We start from the raw sequence: 25,775 nt of genomic DNA on the forward strand, positions 1-25,775 counted from the left end.
TGTTCCCTATGTCTGTGTGTCTGTTTCTGTTCTACATGTAGGTTCATTTGTGCCATATTTTAGATTCCACATGTAAGTGACATTATATGGTATTTGTCTTTCTCGTTTTGACTTATTTCACTTAGTATGATCATTTCTAGTTGCATCCATGCTCCTACAAATGGCATTACACTGTTCTTTTTTATGGCTGAGTAGTATTCCATTGTATACATGTAGCACATCTTCTTTATCTAGTCATCTGTCAATGGACATTTAGGTGGTTTCCATGTCTCAACTATTGTGAACAGCGCTGTTATGAACACACGGGTGCATGTATCTTTTTAATTATAGTTTTGTCCAGGCATATGCCCAGGAGTAGGATTGCTGGATCATATGATGGTTCTATTTTTAGTTTTCTGAGGAACCTCCACACTGTTTGCCATAGTTGCTGCACCAACATACATTCCCACCAACAGTGGAGAAGGGAAATCCTCCAATAATCTTTAGGGTCTAGTATTATAATTCAACTCATTCAGCTTTCACAAACAAAATAGTGATGATCTATACAGTGTATAACTTCTGAATGAATTAAACTAAACATAAAATGAAACTTTAAAATACACCAGCCTCCAAATTTATTCAGCTATTTTATAGAAATATATAGTAAGTTTACCTATTTGATGCCACTGAGTTTGATGGCTTACATGTATATGCTATTAACAATTCAAGACATTCACATTTCATTTGCATTTTATTAATATTGCAGCTACTTATTTACTTTAGACACAGCTTGATGTTAATTTTCATGCACTTTCAGTAGGTCAACACAAACTTCAATACATGACAATGTGGACCTATAGTAAGTGAGCTGATAGTCATATAGTGTATATAATTTATTACATTATTTTTTCTCTATATTCTCCAATACTTATTGCCAAAAGAAAAGATCTGTGTATGTCCAAATACATTGTTGATGAAATTATTAGCTACCAGTAGTGTCATGTCTGGCTTTATATGTTTTCTTCACTTTCTTGGTTAAGTATTACCCTTTTTTTTGTTTGAAGGAAGAAATCAGATCATTTGGATAGGCAAAAAAAAAATAAACAAGACTGAAAACCTCCCACTTACAATATTTCTATGTAAGAATTAGAGAAGAGCATTTAGTATAGAGCCTCCAAATATAAAGAAAAGATAATCCATGCAGTGCTTCATTCTTTAGAAACCTCTGTGATAAGGGAGGGGGCACATCTTTTGTACATTTTGTAAAGAGATTTAAACGCTAAGAGGCCCTCCTTCTCTCAGACCATGGGACTAGAACCAAAAGGGGTTTGGAACTTCCCAACTTCACAGCAAACGATAATCTTGTATTGGAACAAAAGGCAAGGATGACTCAGAATGTAATTAGGGTTGTGCGTGTAAGCAAATGACACAATACATCTTGTGGTATTAAAAAAGAAGACAAGGCCCAGGAAAAGGGTGCTGATGTTTCCACACAGAGACAAGGCATGCAGAATGAGAAGAAAAAAAAAAAACTCCTTAATTAATAAAATACAGCAAAGGGGATGATAAAACTCTGAATTTTGTAGCTGAGCATGCCACTTGTTGTTCCTCCCCATCTCATCATTTATAGAGTGGGAACACTTGTAACACTTATATTTAAAACAAATGACAGAGGAGAAAAGGTTTCTAAATAGACTGAATGTAAAAGACAGAGCTGGAGTCCCATTTCTATGAAAATAGAATGCCTCCGATATTTTGTCAACATTCTTGTTAATGTCACAACAAGATGAAACAGGCACAGAGCACCCTGGCACCCAGACTTGTTCATTGTTTAACCAGAGGCTGCTGATTTGTTATTCAGGTGCTTTTTATTTTTTAACATGTATTTGTTTTTGAAACATTTCTCTGTTCACATGAAGAAGGGCAGGGGCAAAAAAGATATGAAATTTATCTACCTGTACTCTAAAATGTCATCTCACAGCATGTTCCAGTACCAAGCCAAGAAATGGCTTAGACAGGATCCCTGCCAACTGGCAAGGACCTGAAGATTACTTGGCTTCCTGCAGTGCCATCCTTTTCTCACACAGCAAACCTCACAATTTACTTTGCAATGGTCTCAATGTTAATACTACATTCCTTTTGTGATATAGAACAGGGCTCAGCAAACTTTTTTTTTTTGTAAAGGCCTGGATATCAGATTTAAAGCTCTGTGGGCCTTCTGGACTCTATTGCAACCACTCAATTCTGCCTTTACACAAAGAAAGCAGCCATAGACAATACATAAGCAAATGGGTATGGCTCTGTTCCAATAAAACTTTATTTAAAAATAGATGGACAGTTAAGGAATGAGCACAGATGTATTCTAATAAAGTTTATTTACAAACATATGTAGCAGGTAGAATTTAGGTCAAGGGCCAAAGTTTCCTGACTCATATAATAGATTACAGAAACTCAGGACTAATTAAAATTTCTCCCATTAACATAGTTAGTAGGGAAATGTATAGAACATAGTTAAGTCTTATTTTCATAAATATGTTTAATTTGAGCTGAAATTTGCCCAAGGATTCATTCATTCTCTAGTCATTAAAAATAAATTATTCTTTCAAACTATGTTCCAGTCATTGTGCAATAAAAGTAGATCTGCTATAAAAATAATATATAAAATAATAAAAAAAAGAACTAGTGAACAAAACAGGCACAGTCCCTACCTCACAGCATAGAGGGTCTGAGAGAATATATATGCAAATATTTACTGAGGTCTACTATGTATCATATGTATCTACATATGTATCTACTATGTATCAGACCACCTGACCTGCCTCTTGAGAAACCTGTATGCAGGTCAGGAAGCAACAGTTAGAACTGGACATGGAACAACAGACTGGTTCCAAATAGGAAAAGGAGTGTGTCAAGGCTGTATATTGTCACCCTGCTTATTTAACTTATATGCAGAGTACATCATGAGAAACACTGGGCTGGATGAAGCACAAGCTGGAATCAAGACTGCCAGGAGAAATATCAATAACCTCAGATATGCAGATGACACCATCCTTATGGCAGGAAGTGAAAAAGAACTAAAGAGCCTCTTGATGAAAGTGAAAGAGGAGAGTGAAAAAGTTGGCTTAAAGCTCAACGTTCAGAAAACTAAGATCATGGCATCCGGTCCCATCACTTCATGGCAGATAGATGGGGAAACAGTGGAAACAGTGTCAGACTTTATTTTTCTGGGCTCCAAAATCACTGCAGATGGTGACTGCAGCCATGAAATTAAAAGACGCTTACTCCTTAGAAGGAAAGTTATGACCAACTTAGATAGCATATTAAAAAGCAGAGTCATTACTTTGCCAACAAAGGTCCGTCTAGTCATGGCTATGGTTTTTCCAGTGGTCATGTATGGATGTGAGAGTTGGACGGTGAAGAAAGCTGAGCACCGAAGAATTGATGCTTTTGAACTATGGTGCTGGAGAAGACTCTTGAGAGTCCCTTGGACTGCAAGGAGATCCAACCAGTCCATCCTAAAGGAGATCAGTCCTGGGTGTTCATTGGAAGGACTGATGTTGAAGCTGAAACTCCAATACTTTGGCCACCTCATGCGAAGAGTTGACTCATTGGAAAAGACCCTGATGCTGGGAAAGATTGAGGGCAGGAGGAGAAAGGGACGACAGAGGATGAGATGGCTGGATGGCATCACTGACTTGATGGACGTGGGTTTGGGTGGACTCAGGGAGTTGGTGATGGACAGGGAGGCCTGGCGAGTTGTGGTTCATGGGGTAGCAAAGAGTCGGACACGACTGAGCAACTGAACTGAACTGAACTATGTATCATCCACTCTTCTACCAGTAAAGGTATAGTGTATGGAACAAGATAGACAAGGACCTCTGGTGGTGTTTACATTCTTATTAGAGGTAGATAGAATAAATTTTGTGACAAGCAATAAACAACAAAAAATCACAGTGGTAAATGTCGTGAAGAAATTGATAGAAAATCACTTAGCAGAGCGAGGAAAAGTGGTAGGTAATGGTGCTCAAAGAAGATTTTCAGAGAATATTTCTGAGCAAAGAGCTGAATGAAGAGAAAGAGCCATTCATGCCAAGATGTGGGGCAAGAATTTTTCTAGCTAGGTAAACAGCATGTAAAGTCCCTGAGACGGGAATGAGCTGGTCTGAGGGAGTTATAACAAGAAGGCTAAAGTCATCTGAGTGTCTGGAATGAGGGAAGGGTTTAATAAATGAGAAATCCAAAGAGGAGTGTGGGGCAGATTATACAGGACCTCATGGTAAAGAATCTGGATTCTTTGCTCACATAATGGAAGACTGTAAGAGGATATTAAGGAAAAGAACAATACATTCTTATACACTTTACACTGAATCAAGAATTACATATGAGATGAGTGCTGCTGCTGCTGCTGCTAAGTCGCTTCAGTCGTGTTCGACTCTGTGCAACCCCATAGACGGTAGCCCACCAGGCTCCGCCGTCCCTGGGATTCTCCAGGCAAGAATACTGGAGTGGGTTGCCATTTCCTTCTCCAGTGCATGAAAGGGAAAAGTCAAAGTGAAGTCGCTCAGTCGTGTCCGACTCTTAGCGACCCCACGGACTGTAGCCTACCAGGCTCCTCCGTTCATGGGATTTTCCAGGCAAGAATACTGGAGTGGGGTGCCACTGCCTTCTCCAGAGATGAGTGCTACTAAAAGCTAAATGTGAAATGGCAGTCAGGAGTAAGGAAGGGCTGCAGTTACTCATAGGAAAAAACCTATTTGCCCTGCTCCCAAAACCTGAGATCCATCAGTGGAGACAGTTTGGGGGAAGGCTTGCTCCTTCCTGCAGAGACATTCAAAAGGCTGTATTATAGCTCCAAATGCCCAACTTCTGGGGCCCAGAAAGTCTACATGCCTTCTTGGATCTTTCAGTTTTAAATATAACAATCAAAATCTAAGTATTCATTGAAAAGTTAATACAGAGCTCTATTTAGCTTGAAAATCAGGGGTTATTCTCAAATGAAGTTAGTGGAGAAATTTCTACAAGTGAGTTTAAAAGACAATTGTTATTCCTATTAACATTTCTCAGCAATTGACATTTTTTCTATCTCTATGTATAAATAATGGCTTCCCAGATGGCTAAACAGGTAAAGAATCCGCCTGCAATACAAGAGACACAGGAGACACTGGTTCAATCCCTGGGTCAGGAAATCCCCTGGAGAAGGAAATGGCAACCCATCCAGTATTCTTGTCTAAAAAATCTCGTGGACAGAGAAGCCTGGTGGGCTACAGACAAAGGGTCACAAAGAGTCGGACACAACTGAGTGACTAAGCACATGCATAAATCATATATGCATATTTTATTCAACTTTAACAACAAATTTTTAAAAACATACTTGTTGACTGTCTGCTCAATTTACCCATTCTAGAAATCCCCTCACATGAGCAAATAAGAAAGCACCCTCTCTGGTTTAGTATTGCACAGTCACCAGTCACTAAAACAATCCACAGATGAGAAGTCAGTTTTAGTTACTTAGATTCACATGTGCACATATTATCCTGTATGCAATGAATGTTTGCCTATTAGTCTGGAAGTATAAAGATATTTTTCATCCTACAGGAAGATCTAGCTGACCCTCAAGTAACTTAGAAGCAAATTCTGGCATCTGAAAGCAGTTGCAAGGTCCCTTAAGTTGCTATATTTTATACCTAGCACCACCCACACACTTTAGCAAGTGCCTGATGAACTATGGACAGAGGTTAGTGACATTGTACAGGAGACAGGGATCAAGACCATCCCCATGGAAAAGAAATGCAAAAAAAGCAAAATGGCTGTCTGAGGAGGCCTTACAAATAGCTGGGAAGAGAAGAGAAGCGAAAAGCAAAGGAGAAAAGGAAAGATATTCCCATCTGAATGCAGAGTTCCAAAGAATAGCAAGGAGAGATAAGAAAGCCTTCCTCAGCGATCAGTGCAAACAAATAGAGGAAAACAACAGATTGGGAAACACTAGAGATCTCTTCAAGAAAATTAGAGATACCAAAGGAACATTTCATGCAAAGATAGGCTCGATAAAGGACAGAAATGGTATGGACCTAACAGAAGCAGAAGATATTAAGAAGAGGTGGCAAGAATACACAGAAGAACTGTACAAAAAAGATCTTCACGACCCAGATAATCACGATGGTGTGATAACTCACCTAGAGCCAGATATCCTGGAATGTGAAGTCAAGTGGGCCTTAGAAAGCATCACTACGAACAAAGCTAGTGGAGGTGGTGGAATTCCAGTTGAGCTATTTCAAATCCTCAAAGATGATGCTGTGAAAGTGCTGCACTCGATATGCCAGCAAATTTGGAAAACTCAGCAGTGGCCACAGGACTGGAAAAGGTCAGTTTTCGTTCCAATCCCAAAGAAAGGCAATGCCAAAGAATGCTCAAACTACCACACAATTTCACTCATCTCACATGCTAGTAAAGTAATGCTCAAAATTCTCCAAGCCAGGCTTCAGCAATACGTGAACTAAGAACTTACAGATGTTCAAGCTGGTTTTAGAAAAGGCAGAGGAACCAGAGATCAAATTGCCAATATCCGCTGGATCATCGAAAAAGTAAGAGAGTTCCAGAAAAACATCTATTTCTGCTTTACTGACTATGCCAAAGCCTTTGACTGTGTGGATCACAATAAACTGCGGCAAATTCTGAAAGAGATAGGAATATCAGACCATCTGACCTGTCTCTTGAGAAACCTGTATGCAGGTCAGGAAGCAACAGTTAGAACTGGACATGGAACAACAGACTGGCTCCAAATAGGAAAAGGAGTCCGTCAAGGCTGTATATTGTCACCCTGCTTATTTAACTTATATGCAGAGTACATCATGAGAAACGCTGGGCTGGATGAAGCACAAGCTGGAATCAAGATTGCCAGGAGAAATATCAATAACCTCAGATATGCGGATGACACCAGCCTTATGGCAGAAAGTGAAGAAGAACTAAAGAGCCTCTTGATGAAGGTGAAGGAGGAGAGTGAAAAAGTTGGCTTAAAGCTCAACGTTCAGAAAACTAAGATCATGGCATCTGGTCCCATCACTTCACGGGAAATAGATGGGGAAACAGTGGAAACAGTGTCAGACTTTATTTTTCTGGGCTCCAAAATCACTGCTGATGGTGATTGCAGCCATGAAATTAAAAGACGCTTACTCCTTGGAAGGAAGGTTATGGCCAACGTAGATGGCATATTTAAAAGCAGAGACATTACTTTGCCAACAAAAGTCTGTCTAGTCAAGGCTATGGTTTTTCCAGTGGTCATGTATGGATGTGAGAGTTGGACGGTGAAGAAAGCTGAGCACCGAAGAATTGATGCTTTTGAAGTGTGATGTTGGAGAAGACTCTTGAGAGTCCCTTGGACTGCAAGAAGATCCAGTCAATCCATCCTAAAGGAGATCAGTCCTGGGTGTTCATTGGAAGGACTGACGTTGAAGCTGAAACTCCAATACTTTGGCCACCTCATGCGAAGAGTTGACTCATTGGAAAAGACCCTGATGCTGGGTAGGATTGGGGGCAGGAGAAGGGGACGACAGAGGATGAGGTGGTTGAATGGCATCACTGACTCGATGGACATGGGTTTGGGTAAATTCCGGGAGTTGGTGATGGACAGGGAGGCCTGGCGTGCTGCAATTCATGGGGTTGGAAAGAGTCGGACACGACTGAGCGACTGAACTGAACTGAACTGATTTTTCATTTTTACATTAAGATAACAGTACTTTTGTTCAGACATTTAATAGACACCTTGGAAAATATCAAGGTGGATAAAGAGACATTCACTACACTCTGGGGACTCAGAGTCTAAGTAGGCAAACAGCCCTCACGACAAATAATGAAAATGACAACAGCTACACAACATGGAAATGCAGTACTAACATGATATGTACAATGTGATAATACTGGAGAACTTGGCCTTTGAGGGTAAGTAAAGTGTGGGTACATTTCATGGTGAAACTGGCAATAAAGCTGACTCTTAAAGAATAATTAAGAAGATAAATGGAGTCATAGAAGTTTTTAAGATCCTAGACCATTTGGCTAAATACAATTTGGATAATTAATACCATATAGCCTAGGCTTGATATCTTTTAATATAATATTAGAAGAAAAACGTTGCATGATGTAGTTGAAGGGGAGCAGAATTTGTCATGCCAAAATTTGCCTTTTTGGCATAAGGACTATTTAAGGCTGATTTTTTTTCTTTGTTTTTGATGCAGGCTGATTATTTTTAAGAAACAGCAGACATAGGAAAAGCTCCAAAAACCAAGTAGAAGTTAGCCTTCTAATTTACATTTACAGAGGAATTTACATTTACAAGAGAGATCTCCATTTGTAAGGGTGTGGGCTTCCCAGGTGTCATGGTAAAGAGCCCATGCTGCCAATGCAGGAGATGTAAGAGACCTGGGTTTAATCCCTGAGTTGGGAAGATTCCCTGGAGAAGGGAATGGCTACTCACTCCAGTATTCTTGCCTGGAGAGTCCCATGGACAGAGGAGCCTGGCAGGCTACAGTACATGGGTCTCAAAGAGTCAGACATGACTGAAACAACTTAGCACACATGCACATGTACTCACTCTCTGTATCACTAGAGGAAGATGACTAAACCTCTAGTAACTCTATCAACAGAGAAGGCATGGATTTAAATCTTCATAACAACCCTACTCTTGTTTACTGTGCTTGCCCTGAAAACCTGGCTTACCAGAGACAACATCTTTTGTGTCTAGCTGGAGACAGTATTTGAGGTCATTTGGGGGGGGGGGTTACTCAGTTTTCCTGGGTGCAGGTACACATATTATTAAACTTCTGTTTGTTTTTCTCTTGTTAACATGTTTTTGATTATTGAGAGGTCTCAGTCATGAACCTGGAAGGGTAGAGAAACTATTCTTTTTCCTCCTCCACATGGTCCTTGCTTAAGAGATAACTTAAAATATATTCGGGAAAGTAAAGTATATACCCAAAATGCTAATAGCACATAGTAAGTGCAGACTGCAATACAAAGACAATGCATTCATTTATTCAATCAACAAACATTTATTATCTATATTCTGCGGAGGATATCCTGGAGGAGGACATGACAACCACTTCAGTATTCTTGCCAGGAGAATCCCCATAGACAGAGGAGCCTGGAGGGCTACAGTCCATGGGGTCACAAAGACTCAGACATGACTGAGTGACTAAGCACACACACACACACACACACACACACACACGGATAATATACTACTCTAAACACTGGGGAAATGACACTGGACAAACACACAAGGAAGTCACACTCTGGTAGATATTCATATGAATTGATAGGTGTAATACAAGGGTTTTTTTAAAAAGAATATCACTATCATTGCTGTGCTTGCTTAGTCACTTAGTCGTGTCCAACTTTTTGCAACCCCATGGACTATAGCCTGCCAGGCTCCTCTGTCCAAGGGGATTCTCCAGGCAAGAATACCGAAATGGGTTGCCATGCCCTCCTCAAGGAGATCTTTCCAACCCAGGGGTTGAACTCAGGTCTCCCACATTGCAGACAGATTTTTTACCATCTGAACCACCAGGGAAGCCCTGGCTATCATTAATGTTTCAGATAACTGTATGCTAAATCCTAATTCTCTGAAGCAAAGAATACAATATTCAAGTAGAGAATGTTATTAGCCAAAAAGTGCTGTCAAAAAAAAAATATCCAAGCACTTCATTAAAAGTGCTTCATTTATTAATATTCTGATGACAATTCATAACTGCATTTTATACTAACAATCAATTCATTAATTTTACCTTGTGTGAAATAGTATAGTAGATAGATTTTTGCTCTCTGTTACAACGCATGTTTTTAACTCTATTTATACTTTCAACCAAAAAAAAGAAAAGACACCATTTGTCAAAGGCAAACAGACTTACTAAGCTTTCTCCCAATATATTTTAAATACACATATTTGTGAACTTGGGGTATATGAGAGAAAGAAAACAACAGTTCAAGAAGCACAAGATGTGGAATAGACATTCAACAATAGACATAGAAAAGTAAAAAGGAATCACAAAAAGGCGGCAAAGATACAAAGGCCTTTTGTACTTATCTTTACTATCTAAGATCTGGTCACTCTCAGGTATTAGTATGGTTTGTTAATAATTCTGAAAAGAGCTATATGGCAGAAGAAAGTCAAACCTAGACAGACAACCCATGTGTTTCATCCAATAAAAATGTGACTTTTGAACATTTATGTATATTGCTTTTCCTGATTGAAAAGTAAGGATGATGCTACAAACCTATCTCATGTTGGTGTTAATCAACAAGTTATCATGGAAAGCTGATCTCCAAGAACTAAATCCGTCACATCAAAAGACCAGTAACATAACAGTTCCAGCACTGATGATGACCAATACATTCTATGCCCCACTGCCCACCTTGCTTCTCATCTTGTTCAGCTACAAGACCAGAAAAGTTGAGGAACAAGATTGGAAAGTGTAAGTCTCATATATGGACTTATAGTGACAGCCAGTCTCTTGTGAAGAGTATTTAAAAGAATCCAGTTTACCAAACATTAAGCAAGGTAATAGATTAACAAAAATTACCAAGTTGCTGCTAGCATTGATAACATACATTCTGAATCAAAAAAAAAAAAATTCCCAGTAGTGATGACATGAGCTGCATAATAATCACGTTTGATTAATTATTCTGTTGAATAAATGGATGAATTACTTACACTTACACTGATAGCCTCAGTTTCTGCAGTGCATTGCTTCTGATCCTAATACAACTACTGGGAATCAAAATAGAAGTAGTACAAATTACAGTATTAAGTATACCAAATGGTTACAATGAAAAAGATTTCCATTTGAATTATCAAAATAAATACATTGTATGAAACTTAGAACTTCAAGGATAGAAAATTTTTAATTAAGGGAAACTTATGAGAGCCTTTAGCAAGTTCTTTGCTGAATGCATTTATTTGGTTTCTTGATCCTCCAACCAATAGCATTAACAATGACAAAAGATATGCAAATTCAAATGGACAATAGTCAAGCCAAACTGCTCTTACTCAAACCAACAGAGACATTGTCAGCATATATTCAGCTTGATTCATGCTAGCAAGGGTCAATTTAACCAAAAAACACGTTCATAGTTATGCTTGGCTATAATCTGAAAACTATGTCATAATCTTGACCAAAAATAATGCAAACAAAAATCAAATGTATTTCAAACATTAACATATGAAGCATGTGCATGATTTAAACCCAGTAGAATATGTCTTTATCCTGTTACTGTTGAATAACTGCATAACAACAACAACAATGCATTTTCATGCTTAAATCATCATTTGGGTTGTATATTTTAAGCAAACAAAATATTACATTTTTGGTAGAACAACTCATTGAAGACAATTTGGAGCTAAATTTCCCTCTCCACCTTCCTCAATGAATCCAGACTAATTTATAATGATTAAATTCTCATTTAAAACTATATGGACAGTATATTGAGAATAGTAATAAGCTATTCAACCAAATTCATTTGTTCATGATGAAAATAAGTTTTGTGAAAGGAAAAAAAAATCCTATTATAAACTGCTGCTGTAATTAGTGCCTGAAATTTAAGCTACATTTAATTAGTGCCTGAAATTTAAGCCATGTTATCAAAAGACTTCAGAATTGTTTGCTTTCTGTTATTTTGCCTATCGATGTATTTTTTTCACCTGTAATCTACAATAGGAAGATTAACTAAAGTTCCAAGCTTGAAAACTCTGAAACGACTAAGTTTTAGTTAACTTGTCAAATAAAATAACAGTGATCTTAGTTCAGTCCCTAGTGGACAAAAGTAAAATAACTATTACTTGGCATGATTCAGCAGGAGGTGATCTAAGTGAGTGTGACCACACAGGAACAAAAAAGAACGTCTGTCCTTTCCCTATCTTTTATCTTCTTAAAGGGTTTGTTCTGTTAACAGACCAACATAAAGAAGACTAGACTGCTTGTGTTCCTAGCCATACACATCAAGTGAATTTTTAGCAAAGATCCCTGGGGGAGAAGCTTTCCACAAATGGGACACTGACATTGTCACCCTTCCAGTGACACCTCTGAATACACTTGTTATCTGCTGCTTACTTGTTACACAATTAAACAGAGAGCAAAGAGGGAAGGAATTGCAGAAAGTGTGTTATTTTTCATTGGCATATTTTCAACAAAACTTTTAAATGGTTTATAGAGAAATAACTAAATATGATGTTTGATTTTTATAAATTGGGATTAAATGCATACTCAACATTAACATTTATCTGGATCCCCACATTGCACTGTGTGTGACTATAATGTTTCGAGGAAAGAGGCACTTTAGGGACATAGCAAAATCTACATGTCGTGTTCAGCCCAAATCTGCAGGTGCATGTCTTTTCATAGTGGGCAAACAGCCTCTTCCTGATGAGTTCACATTCGAATATATCTTCCTGATTTTTTTCTCAAGGACAGAAGAAATATGTGACAGAAATCAGTCCTTTACTATTCTACTACTTGCTGAAACTGTTTCCTTTACATACTTATTCAATTTCTTCAATCAAATATCATACTTTGTATTTATTCGCATTTTGTATTAACTTTACTAGAGGTTGAAAAATAAGAATCTGGTGATGACTTTCTGTCCTAGCTGCACAAAATTTCAGGGTGTAAAATTGATTTGATCCTAATAGTACTGTCGTTATTATTTAATTTTTTCACCAACTTACTCAAGACATACATGCTTTTTTTTTAAGTTGGGCTTTGACAGAAAAACTCACGCTAAATTTTAAATAAGAGAAAAACAAAAATGTCACAAAATGTGCCAGTGTTAGGCACACAAATGGGGTGCCACCATACCTTCAGAGGCACAAGCCTACAAAACGTTGGCTCGCCCCCTTAAGTCACAGGGAGAGAGCCGTCTTGCATTTGCAAACACTGCCCCCCTGGAGCAAAAGGTAAACACACAAATGGCCCCCTAAGGAACTCTAAGTTAGTTGCAGCGGGAGAACAGAAAAGGCTCCGTGCAATTAGAAACTGAAAGCGTTCACTTACTTTTTGCAGCCACTGAGTATAATTTTCCATCACATGCTCCAGATGTTGAAGTTTCTGGGAAGAGAAATCCTGTTCCACGTGTGGAGCATCTCTCTGCAGAGCGTTTGTGTTGTACTGGTCTGTCGTACTCTCACGACAGTTACCGTCGTGTTCTGGAAGAATGAAAGTGTAGGCACATTGCCCATGTTGAATCCGGTTATATCTTCTCCCACCGTTTTCTGGACTTCGGCGCTGGTTGCTGCACCCTATGTGAGTCAGAATAGCAGCGAGGAAAGCAAAGGAAAGGAAAACTGTCATTGTACTGCCCGCACTCTCTTTCCGTGCCTCTCGCAAAACTCGCTCCTTTCTTCTGACCTTTAAACTAGTTCTTTATTTCAGGTAAAACTGCTTGTTTGTTTGACTTTTCCCTTTCAAAGAAAGTTTTGTAGAAGAATCACAGAAAACTAGCCATTTTTAGCTTTGTTCTAAAATGGTATTTTTTTTAATTTCACCGTAATGATAGTTTCCTCAGTTAAAAACTTGAGATATTTATTGCATAGTAGTTGAGATTTATTGTTTCCTCTCGGTGTAACCGTTCAGCGTGGAGACTGCCTGAGTCAGCTGCGTGTACATATTCTAGACCCTTTCCTCTACCCTATCTGCTGCAGATCTGCTATTTTCTCCCAGACCTCAGTGAGTTTTATTAAGGTTGCACATCCAAGCCAAGCTGGAAGCAGGCAGCCTTTCACAAGATGACTTGACAAGAATGCATGAGTGTGCCCCTATGCTAAGGATTGCTGATGGCTTGAAGCGGCTGGATCGTCTTACAAATTGGCTAGATGCGCATGACCTCGATCGTGTATGGCCCTCCCGCCCCTTCCGCAGACAATTGCCTTGAGCCTTTAGCAGATTCACTGCAAATCAATAAATAGAGCAGTCCACCTTAATACACTTTTGGTGTGTATGCTGACCTACTAAAATCCAGCAAACTAGAAGTATGTCTTTAAAGTTTTACTTAATTGGGGAACCTGAAGAAGAAAACTGGCATAATTTCCAAGAAAATTATTTTTTATAGTGGATGATAAATCTGTACAATTATTAACTTAAAAAAATTATTTACTCTGGGGATAAAGACATTAAAACCATTTTTAGAGATGGCATTCTTTCACTGTATTCACTTAGAATTTAAGGAAATTATCAGGAAGGGTCAAATTAGCAAAACATTTCATAATGTCACCCAAAGGAATATAGCATGTGCATATTAAGTAGAATAATTTTAGTTTTTCTGAGATATAAATTTTAAATAAAACTGGCTCCCCAGTCAGAATGCAGCCCTGTGTGTTCTGTGTACATAAATTGAGCAACTTCCTTACAAAAACACTGTGGTTACCATTTAAGACAGTGGCCTGAGAATTATTAATTCCTGTGGTACATCCCAATCATATATTTCACAAGGACCTCTTTGGTACTGCTATGGCTGTGTTTAATGCTGGTATGGAAGTTCTACATAAATTCTGCCATGGCTGCACAGGAAAACTATCTGGGAACAAACAGATCAGGTGTGTTAACGAGACAGCATAGGGCTGTCTGGGAGAAATCTCTGCTCCTATTAAGTACGAAATAAAAATTATCAGGAGATGATTTCTTAAATGTAGGGTGTAAACATTTGGACAAACATTTGAACATAAAGAACAGGTGATAATTATAGAATTAATTTTACAGCACTGAGATCTTTACTAACTATGTGTGGAAAACATGAATTATAAGCAGAGGCTTTCACCAAGAACTGGGAGGGATTTTTGGGAATGGAGTTTCCCAACTGCAATCATGGTGTGAAAACAGAAGCCACAGATGTTGACTCTCATGTCCTGGAATGGAAGCAGAAGGCAGTGGATGAAGAGCGGTAAGGGTTAGAGACTGATGTGTGCAGAGAAGTTAAAGGAGAGCACAAAACAAATTTCAGAAATAATGTGATTTACTTGGGGGGAAACTGTGCCAAGATTTATCAGTCCTTTCCACACAAAATAACAAATTTCTGAACTGACAGATACGGGAGCTGCCTTCTCCAGATACGAGAGCAAGTAATACCAAACACAGCAATAGTCTTTGAACTGCCTTTGCAGCCTCTTCCTGATATTGCCCTGTCTCCTTGTTGGCTATGTTACTCATATGCCATAATAAGAATGACATTTGCTAAGAACTTACTATATTCCAGGCCAGGCTAAGCACTCTTTACACACAATCTTATTTAACTATCCCAACAAACCTAAGACATGAATATTACCTTTGACTCTATTTTTATCAATAGGAAAACTGAATCAAAGAAAGGTTAATCGGTCACAAGTCACACAGCCAGCAAACAACAGTGCCAATATGTGAACTCTGGCCAACTGATTCCAACCCTATGCTTCTAACCCCACACCAGCCAAAGGATTTCCAAAAGAGCTCCAGCTGCACTGATTCACAGTTATAAAGCAGGTTAAATGATCATACTTAGAAGAAAAAAAACTAATTAAAAGCCACTTTATACTACTAAGGTGCTTTAATCCTTTTCTGTGCCCCCCAAAAACAAACATACAAAGTGACAGGTAACCCATGAAATTGAGTTTTTAAGGGCCCACAGGGACAAAGTGTACCAGCAGAGCACAGACTGTCTGAGAACATTTTCCAACACTATGGGCTTCAAAAAATTATCCCTGGAAGGAAAAGAGTCCAAAACCAACACCTATAAGTGCTTCATTAAGAACTAAATACAGTCGAAAATCGGCAGAAGATACACAAAGGAGTAGTGAGGTCTCTATTAAAGTGCTTCTATGTTTTGTATCAGCCAGAATTGTTAAAAATTTGCTCTTCTGTGTGTGTGTGTGTCTGTCTGTCTGAGTGTATCTACATGTGCTTGTTCACTTAAACTTTTACAATCTGAACCAATGAAAAGAATGAATGTACAACTTCCTGAGGGAAAAGTAGACAACTAAGAAAAGTAAAAAATTTTTTTTAAAAAAGGAAGAGACAGAGAAATAGTAAGAGAGTGATTTATTTTCAAGAAAAATAAGCAAGCAAACAAACAAAAAACACATAACAATGGAAGCACTGATGTCAATCCAGAAAAAAGAGCTTAGGATTAATTTCAAGCAACTTGCAAACACAGGAACATGCAAAATTGGACTTGCATTTTTGGACTTCAGCTGAGCCGATCCTGGGTGCATTAGAAGATCCTAATGACATGCTGTAAAGACCATAAGTTTTCGAGGACTTAATCTAACTGGTAGCAATACTATTTTTTGTTGCTGAACATATTCAGAAATGATGCAATTTACAAGACTTTAGAATTTAAGAGGTAACATGAAATCCAGCCCCATTTTTTCACTTCCACTCAAAAAAGTTTTAAGTGTTCTAAAGAATAGTTATATTAAATTGAATACTGAAGGAGCTTAATCTTAAAAATCGTGTATCTTTTATTTTATTTGCATGACTGAAACTCTGGAATAGGGAGGTATATGCTTTAAGATTCAATTTCATATTTATAATAGTCCCAGGAAATGTGAGGCTCATCCAGAACTTTCCAGTGGGACAGGGAACATCACTTACATGGGAAATTGATGGCCCTAAATCTGTCCTAAGCACAAGTCTTTACTACTTCTTTTGTGACACTTTCTTAATTTCTCCAGGCATAATAATTGGCTTTCTCCAATGTATTTCAAATCACTGAAGATGGTGATTGCAGCCATGAAATTAAAAGATGCTTACTCCTTGGAAAGAAAGTTATGACCAACCTAGACAGCATATTAACAAGCAGAGACATTACTTTGCCAACAAAGGTCCGTCTAGTCGAGGCTATGGTTTTTCCAGTAGTCATGTATGGATGTGAGAATTGGACTGTGAAGAAAGCTGAGCGCCAAAGAATTGATGCTTTTGAACTGTGGTGTTGGAGAAGACTCTTGAGAGTCCCTTGGACTGCAAGGAGATCCAACCAGTCCATCCAAAGGAGATCAGTCCTAAGTGTTCATTGCAAGGACTGATGTTGAAGCTGAAACTCCAACACTTTGGCCGCCTCATGCGAAGAGTTGACTCACTGGAAAAGACTCCAATGCTGGGTAGGATTGGGGGCAGGAGGAGAAGGGGACGACAGAAGATGAGATGGCTGGATGGCATCACCAACTTGATGGACATGAGTTTGGGTGAACTCTGGGAGTTGGTGATGGACAGGGAGGCCTGGCATGCTGCGATTCATGGGGTCACAAAGAGTCGGACACGACTGAGTGACTGAACTGAACTGACTGAACTGAATGTATTTCAATAAACTTCTCTTCTTATTTCCATGGCACTTTTCACACTGCTTTCTAATTATTTCTTTTTAGGTCTGTATCCCCTCTAGCTGTGAGCTCATAAAGTCATCTCCCTATTGCCATCATTGATTCTCTAGTGCTTACCATCCCCTTTAGTTGAAGGAATGAAAAAATTAAAGAAATGAGTGAATGAACTGATTAATTACTTAGTATCTACTACATGGCTGACCACATCTGCTGTATTTACTGAATGAGTTTGCCTACAGTCAGGATGAAACCAAAGTTATTTTAAAGAATGAGTTAGGCACAAGAACATGATACAATAATAATGCATAACATTTGTAATCCTTAAAAATTAATTTCCTCTTTTAATATCTACAGCACTCCCATAATGACACATTTTATTTCCATTTTGCAGATGAGAAAATTACAGTATATAGAGGTTAACTGCCCAGGATCTATGATCTCCTTTGTAGCAGAACAGGAATTTGATCCTCAGTCCATCTAACACCAGAACCCATACTCACATTCCCCTGAACTATAATGTCTCCAACAGTATCTGCGTACTAGGAAATGGAGAGAAAACATTTCTTAAATTTAGGGGACAGAAGTAGCATGGCTTCTATAGTTAAGAGACGACTCTTCCTCTTCCTACCCACAGCCTTCAAGAATTCATGTTATGGTTTTCCAAAACAGAGCTAATTTTAACCTAGGGTGCACCAATACAGGAGAAGGCAATGGCACCCCACTCCAATACTCTTGCCTGGGAAACCCCATGGATGGAGGAGCCTGGTAGGCTGCAGCCCATGGGGTCGCGAAGAGTCGGACACAACTGAGTGACTTCACTTTCACTTTTCACTTTCATGCACTGGAGGAGGAAATGGCAACCCACTCCAGTATTCTTGCTTGGAGAATTCCGGGGACAGCGGAGCCTGGTGGGCTGCTGTCTATGGGGTCACGCAGAGTCGGACACGACTGAAGCGACTTAACAGCAACAGCAACAGCACCAATATAGTTGTGTCATCTGCTAACAAATACCCAGTCTGATTGTTCAGGTTGTATTTTGAGTCCATTCTTAATGATCAGTTCTGTTATATATCATGATTATCATGCTCTAAAACAAAATTATTTCTCAAAAACACCATTAAATACTCCTTTAGTATTCATAGGACTCCTGTGACAGCAAAAAGAATTGGAAAGCATTATTCCTCCTTGCATACTAAACACAATGTCATTCAGCACATGTTCTATGACTATATTCTATATCCTGTGTGCTCAGTTGCTAAAGTCACTTTGGAAACCCATGGACTGTAGCCCACCAGATTACATGGGATTTTCATGGAATTTTCCAGGCAAGAATACTGGAGTGGGTTGCCATTTCCTCCTCCAGGGGATCTTCCCAGCCCAGGGATAGAACCAGCATCTCCTGCACTGGCAGGTGGATTCTTTACCACTGAGCCCCCTGGGAAGAACATTCTACATCCTGAGGGTACCATACTCTGTGGCTCTGATCTTGCATTTTTAGGGCTCAAGAATATCAGCAGAGCTATGATACTGGCAGCTATGTCTACAAGGAGAGCACTTGGCTGAAAATCTTGGATTCAAGAGCCAAGATCAATTGATGTGACTGTGTCGGCTTCAGGCCTATTCACAACAGATGGAAAAACCACAAGGAAAAAACAAAAAGATGGAGAACATCACCTGAGGATTGACAGCACTTTGTAAGAACATGTGAAATATCAGTTGGGAACTTTCAAATCAATAGAAAAGTCTTTGCAAAGAGGTGAAAACACTGCAGTGGGTGGGGGTGAGGAAGACACTGCAGTGGTGGAGACCTACAGATAGGTGAAGAAATAAAAATTATTACATAAGTATTCCTTGCCTTCTACTATGAAAAATACTATGGAGACTCTTAAAAAACGATGACTAAATCTACCATATGACTCAACCATCCTACTACTGGGCATATACTCTGAGAAAAACAAAACTGAAAAGATACATGCATCCCAATGTTCACTGCAGCATTATTTAAAATAGCTAGGACATGGAAGCAACCTAGATGTCCATCAACAGATGAATGGATAAAGAAGTTGTGGTTCATATATACAATAGAATATTACTCAGCCATAAAAAGGAATGCATTTGAGTCAGTGCAAATGATGTGGATCAACCTAGAATGCATCATACAGAGTGAAGTAAGTCAGAAAGAGAAAACCAAATATCGTATATTAATGTATATATATGGAATCTAGAAAGATGGTACTGATGAACCTATTTGCAGGGCAGCAACGGAGATGCAGACATAGAGAACAGGCTTATGGACATGGCAGGGTGGGTAGGAAGGAAAGGGTAGGACTAACAGAAAGAGTAGCATGGAAACATATATACTAACATATGTAAAATAGATAGCTAGTGGGAATTTGCTGTATGACTCAGGGAACTCAAATCAGGGCTCTGTGACAACCTAGAGGTTTGTGGGATGGGGTGGGATGGGGCAGGAAGGCTCAAGAGGGAGTGGACATATGTATACCTTTAACTGATCCATGTTGATGTATGATAGAAACCAAGATAATATTGTAATTATCCTTCAATTAAAAAATAAATTGAGAAAAAAATATTCCCTGCCTTCTAATGAGAAAAGTTCCTGATAACTGGTGGGTGCGCTTCTTGCTAAATCAGTTTTTAATTGCAGGTATGAGACAGAATTTATTTTTTCTACCAAGGGAAGGAGAGAAAGGACTCAAGAAAGATTTGGAAATGGAGGACTGCAGTTAAAGAGGTTTAGAGAAGAGTCAAAAGAAAGAGGATACTTGTGGCTGTGTGGCTATCAGAATCTTGGAGAGAGATAACAAGTAGGGAGATTTGGAGGCAAACAGTGTTTTCCTGTGAGGGGAAAAAAAAAAATCTCTCATCATTTTCAGTAAAATACATGCTTCGGGGCAAGTGACTTCTTTAGGGTGAGTGAGAAGAATCATTGGTCCTTGCTGCATATATAGAAATAACTAACCTCTGGGTTTCTTAGACAGTTAATGTTGACCCAAGGACTTATTTCCTGTTGGTCTTTGACATTAGATTAGAGCCTCCCTAGATGTATATCTGTCTTTTTGATCACTCTATACCTTTTTCCTGGCACACAGAAAGCAACTGACAAATATCTGTGACACAGCTGACTGTCTCATTGACTCATTCACTTTCATTCATGATGATGAGATCTGAATACACAGAAGAATCACCCTTCCCTGGAGGTTTTCATGCACTGATCTTGCCTAGCACTTCCCCTCCCACCCCCAAACTTCACTTTCTGGAGAGCCACATAAGAGACTCAGAGTCTGTAGATTTCAAAGCAAATCCCAGAAGTAGCAGTGGAATAGTATCTAACAATCTTGGCCACTCGTGGGCATTGCCGTGGTGGAGGAACCATTCAAGAAACACTGCAGAAATAGTTTCCAGTGTGAGGTTACTTGTTAACTCTACAACAGAGATAACTTCTACAAGGACCCAAGTCAGAAAAGTAAACAAACAGCTGGAGACTGTACCAAGTAAAAATACAGATGCCAGCATTCCCCTCATACCAGAAAGGAGAAAGATTTTCATTGAAGACCCAGAGAAATGAGATTTTGTTACAGGAAAAAGCATATAAACCACTTTCATTTACTGTCTCCTTCTTTCTTTTTTTTCCCCCTATAGAAGTCTTAATTCTTACACGAGAGAAAAACACAAAGGTCTTTCTGTCTTATCTTTTCCAAACTCAGGAACAAATATGTATTTTATATGTTCTCAGAAACTAACAAATAGCGCATATTTGAAATGAATGGCTGAAATCACCATTTGAAGACTCCTACATCCAAGGGCTGTTGGACTGTGGCTGGCTAATCCATGCAGCCAAGGCTGATAAATTCCATCCACCGAGCAGTGACTTGAAGATACAGGACTTTTTGTGATTTTGTATTTGCCATTAGAGAGATGTGACAATCTCTACTCATCATAGGTAGAGGAAAAAAAAAAAGGTTCAATCACTTATTTCAGGTAAATAAGATCCCTGAACTTTTCTGTAATCTATCATTCTTTGATTTTTAGTCTTCCATTCATACTTTGTGTTAATCTAATTATTTCTTTTTTTCTCCTGCCATATTGGATGAACTATTCCATAGAAGTTAAGGTAGGAGACAGATTGTTTTATTTTTGTTTTTGTATATTTCTTATTTATGCTGTTAAACAAGATTGGATTACATTGGACAAGATGTTTAATTAGCCTAAGCTCAATGTCCTCGTCCATAAAATAAGGATGATAATATAGTACCACTTATATAAGGTAGATGTGAAGGCTTCCTAGGTGCCAACACAGGAAACACAAGAGACAGGGTTGGATCCCTGTTGAAAAGATACACTGGAGGAGGAAATAGCAACCCACTTCAGTATTCTTGCCTGGGAAATCCCATGGACAGAGAAGCCTGATGGGTTACAGCCCACAAGGTCACAAAGAGTCAGACATGAGTGAGCACATGTATGCATGTGGAAAATTAAATAAGATAATGGATACAAAGTACTGAGCAAAGTGTCTAGAGCATATCAAGCGCTCTAAATATTAGTTCTTGTTTCTAAGTGTGAGTCCTCTTTCTTGCATTCAAAGATGTTCCTGTTTTTAAACTTGCTTAATTAAATCCTACAACCTAACTTCATCCCCTATCATTTCACCTTAATTCTTTAAAATCACTTCTGTGGTGGTTTAGTCACTAAGTCGTATTCGACTCTTGTAACCCCATGGACTGTAGCCTGCCAGGCTCCTCTGTCCATGGGATTCTCTGGCAAGAATACTGGAATGGGTTGCCATTTCCTTCTCCAGGCGATCTTCCCGACCCAGGAATTGAACCCGGGTCTCCTGCATTACAGGCAGATTCTTTACCAACTGAGCTACAAGGGAAGCCCAATTAACTTCATCCCCTATCCTTTCAACTTAATTCTTTAAAATCACTTCTGAACATCTTAAAATGAATATTTAAGAGGTACACTTTAATACAGGTTGGTGATCATGTTTACAATGATAGTTCATATAAACAGCTCTGGTTTCCTTGAGGGCAGCGACTTCAGTGTTCTTCCTCACTGCCACATGATGTGCACCTGACGCAGTTAAGCACTGGACACAAAACAGGTACACAAAAAATATTTGCTGAATGAATGAAACAAGTTGGAAACAACTTAGTAAGAATATACTACTTCACAGAAACACTAGTAGGGCAGAATTATAAACCAGTCACATTCAGTAGTAGGATAAGAATTTTATTCCCTGGGAACCATGGTAGCAATGAGGATGCCATTTATGGCTTCATCACCACGACTTGTTATCCGAGTCATTTTTGGCCAATTCAACTAAATGACTTCATTTTCAAGAGCTTCTTTTATTACTAGACTTGTGGCATATATCACCCCATTCTGTTTCCTGGGATGGGGAGATAAAGTAGCAAGTGTTTGACTCTGATAAAATGAAAAAGAACTGAAACATTCCACTATTAATCTTACATGAAATATACATGACTTGAAAAACAGTAAAGAAAACCTTATCTTGTCTATTTTTTTCTCCAATGCTAACTTGCTTCTCCTCAGGATCTAATCAGATAAGGAATTTGGCAATTAAATTAGAAAATAAATTCCAGTGGTATATAAAACATATGAAAATATAATGGCTTTAACCATAAATTGATAAGCAAAGACTGCTCATTTTAATGGTAATTTTAAATGAAGCACTCATCAAATCTGAAAAATTTACACTTTAGTTTTCACTGAATATGTGTGTTGGTTCTTTCTTCTTTATCTTTTTCTTATAATTAGCAAAAATATTTAAAAGGGAGAATTGTGACAAAGAAAGGCTACAGTAGAAGACAAGCATACAATGAACCCTGGAGAAGGAAATGACAATCCACTCCAGTATTTTTGCCTGGGAAATCTCACGGACAGAGGAGCCTGGCAGGCTACAGTCCATGGGGTCACAAAAGAGTCAGACACAACTTAGTGACTAAACAACAATACATGAATGAAAGGCTGGAAAAGACTGCCATAGCCATTTCACTTTCTATAGCTAAATGTATAGATGGATATACAGAAACAATATACAGATGGATCACCATTAGCTTCTGAGGCACCAAACAGCTTGCATATTTTGCAAAAAATTTCCCAAATCTATCATATTCACCTTCATTGCATTTAGCAAAACTGCTTACATTTTCCTTCTATTATTGTTTACCTAATAGTTTCCTTTATCTCATATTTTAAGCTTTCTATGCATTTTAGATTTATCTTAAACAAGAATATCTGAGAAAATAAGCATGTGTGCTTTTTCCTAATATATATTAAGAGAAACACTGAATATTAAAAGAAACACTAAATATTAAAATAAGCATCTGTCCACGCATACCCATCAAATAATTCATATCCCCAGCGGAATTTGTACCACACATTTTGGGAAAAAAGACTAAGTGTTACAACAGCAGAGTCATCCCCTGCAAAATGAATGAAACAATACCTCCTGTCACTGTATCTATGCAAAAGACTATTGCAGCAGTTTACCTTACAATATCTATCTGCAACTATCTATGCTGCAGTCCATCAAGATCAGTTTGCATCACATCCAGAGTATTTGGGGGATTGTTTCCATTTTGCTGTCCAGTAAAAAACACAAAAAGAAAAGCTTCTTTTTTTTTTTTTGAAATAGATGTTTCTGCACATACACGGCCAGAGAGCAGGTAAAGGACTTCCAGTCACGAAGTCACTGCAGGAACTGGCAACAGCCCTATTTGTAAGGCGGTCCATTGACAGAAATGTCCAACTGAAGGTCTGAAATAGAAACTAATGATTGACCAGGAGTTTCAACAGCTCTTCTCTTGATTCTGGCAATGGAAATAAAAGAGAAGTTATCCAATGTTTGAAGAGTAAATCTTCACTCTTTTTCAGTCTTGTATTCAGAAGAGTGTTGAGGAAATAGTAAACAAATTTCTTCTCAATAGTTGCATTCCCCTTGGAGAATTTACATTCCTTCCTGACATACCTCAAAGAGCTATAAAACACGTCAGTTCAAAAGACGAAAAGGAGAGTTAATATTTAAAGGAGCAGCTAGCAATCAATTACCCTCAGTTTAATAATAGTTAACATTTATTGAGTACCTATGATATGTCCAGGACTGTGCTAATCATTGTACTTGAATTATCTGTTCTATTACAATCACAACAACCCAATATGTAGGGAACTTTTATTACCATCATTTTTCAAAGGAAAACAAACAGAGAGGTTTCTGACAGGACTCAAACCCAGGGTTCTCTGACTCCAGAGATGAAGCTTTTTAACCATTATATGTGTATAAACCCTCATTCAGTTCTTGGAAAGCCTCAGTTGAATTCCCTGATTAATTATCTTCTTGACTTTTAACATATATTTCTTTATTTGTTAAACCACTAAGAAGCAAAGAACTTGATAGCCAATTAGACCAAAGGATAGCCATAACAGTGGAAAATGAAAGTTATCAAGAATACTTAAAAAGTAGATTTATTGTATGTCAATCATTTCACATGTATTATCAAATTTAACCCTCAAAACAAATATATAATATCCATTTCACAGATAAAGAAACTGGAGATTTAAAAAAAAAGGAACTTGACCAAAGTTATATAGAAGCAGTATTTTAACCAGGCATTCTGACTATACAGTCCATTATCTTAACATGCTGAAGGACTTTCTCTAATATAAGTGAAAACAATCATTTTCAGGGTATTTATATGGAGTAATTTGACCAGTCCTCATCTTCACCAAGTAAAAAGGACAAGATTAACCCATCATCCTCAAAATTCAATCCTGAGCTGGCAGCATCAGCACCATTTGCAATCTTATTCATAATGCAAAATGTCAGGTCCTACCTAGAACTACTGAATCAGAAACCTGAGTGTGGCACCCAGATTCTTTTTATCAAGTCTTGTAGGTAACTCTGATACTCATCAACTTTGAGAACCAGTAGTTTGAATTATTACTCCATTACCCTGGAAACACCTTAGAATCACTTGAGAACTTTACATAAATAAGATGCTTGGGCTTGTTCCTAGAGATTCTGATTCAGTTGATCTGGGTGGCAGCATAGACAATGGTATTGTAGAAAATGTATCTAGTAGTTCTAATGCGCAGGATGGTTGAGAACCAATGGTTTAAAACTGAAAGAACTAACCAAGAAGAAAGGCCATGAAAGAGCTGGATTTGTTCTGTACAAAGAAAGAGTAAACTTACTTGGATATGCCTAAAGACCTTTCTGGAGAGCTCTTTAATTATAGGATTATAAAACAATGACCTTACTGCCTTTAAAGTGTTATATATTTCATTTCTGAAGCATTTAAGGACACAAGGATGACCACATATTAAATAAACTGGGCCCAAGAGATTAAGCATCTCCATGGTTCATATTATTTTGTTGTTATTAAAGTACTTTGTCTCCTAAATTTATGTTTTCAAAGCTTTTAAA

The 25,775-nt window shown here is 38.3% G+C and overlaps 1 protein-coding gene across 7 annotated transcripts in view; it reads right to left on the reverse strand.

Moving 5' to 3' along the window:
• Positions 1–25,775, reverse strand: part of ANGPT1 (angiopoietin 1) — a 797,336-nt gene that overhangs the window by 652,720 nt on the left and 118,841 nt on the right. For 5 of the 7 annotated variants that reach the window (XR_014056675.1, XM_081500438.1, XM_081500436.1 and 2 more), the window contains one exon: positions 13,017–13,261. Coding sequence is in view for 6 of the 7 variants with exons in the window: in XM_081500438.1 (XP_081356564.1) it covers positions 13,017–13,046 (30 nt within the window). In the remaining variant the exon portion in view is untranslated. Of the gene's footprint in view, positions 1–13,016; positions 13,314–25,775 lie in introns of those variants that run through there. The other 2 variants (XM_081500434.1, XM_081500433.1) reach the window with 1 other exon arrangement.

The sequence above is a fragment of the Giraffa tippelskirchi genome, chromosome 6 (genome assembly GCF_054371585.1).
Source record: "Giraffa tippelskirchi isolate mGirTip1 chromosome 6, T2T-mGirTip1v1.2.pri, whole genome shotgun sequence".
NCBI classification, from domain to species: domain Eukaryota; kingdom Metazoa; phylum Chordata; class Mammalia; order Artiodactyla; family Giraffidae; genus Giraffa; species Giraffa tippelskirchi.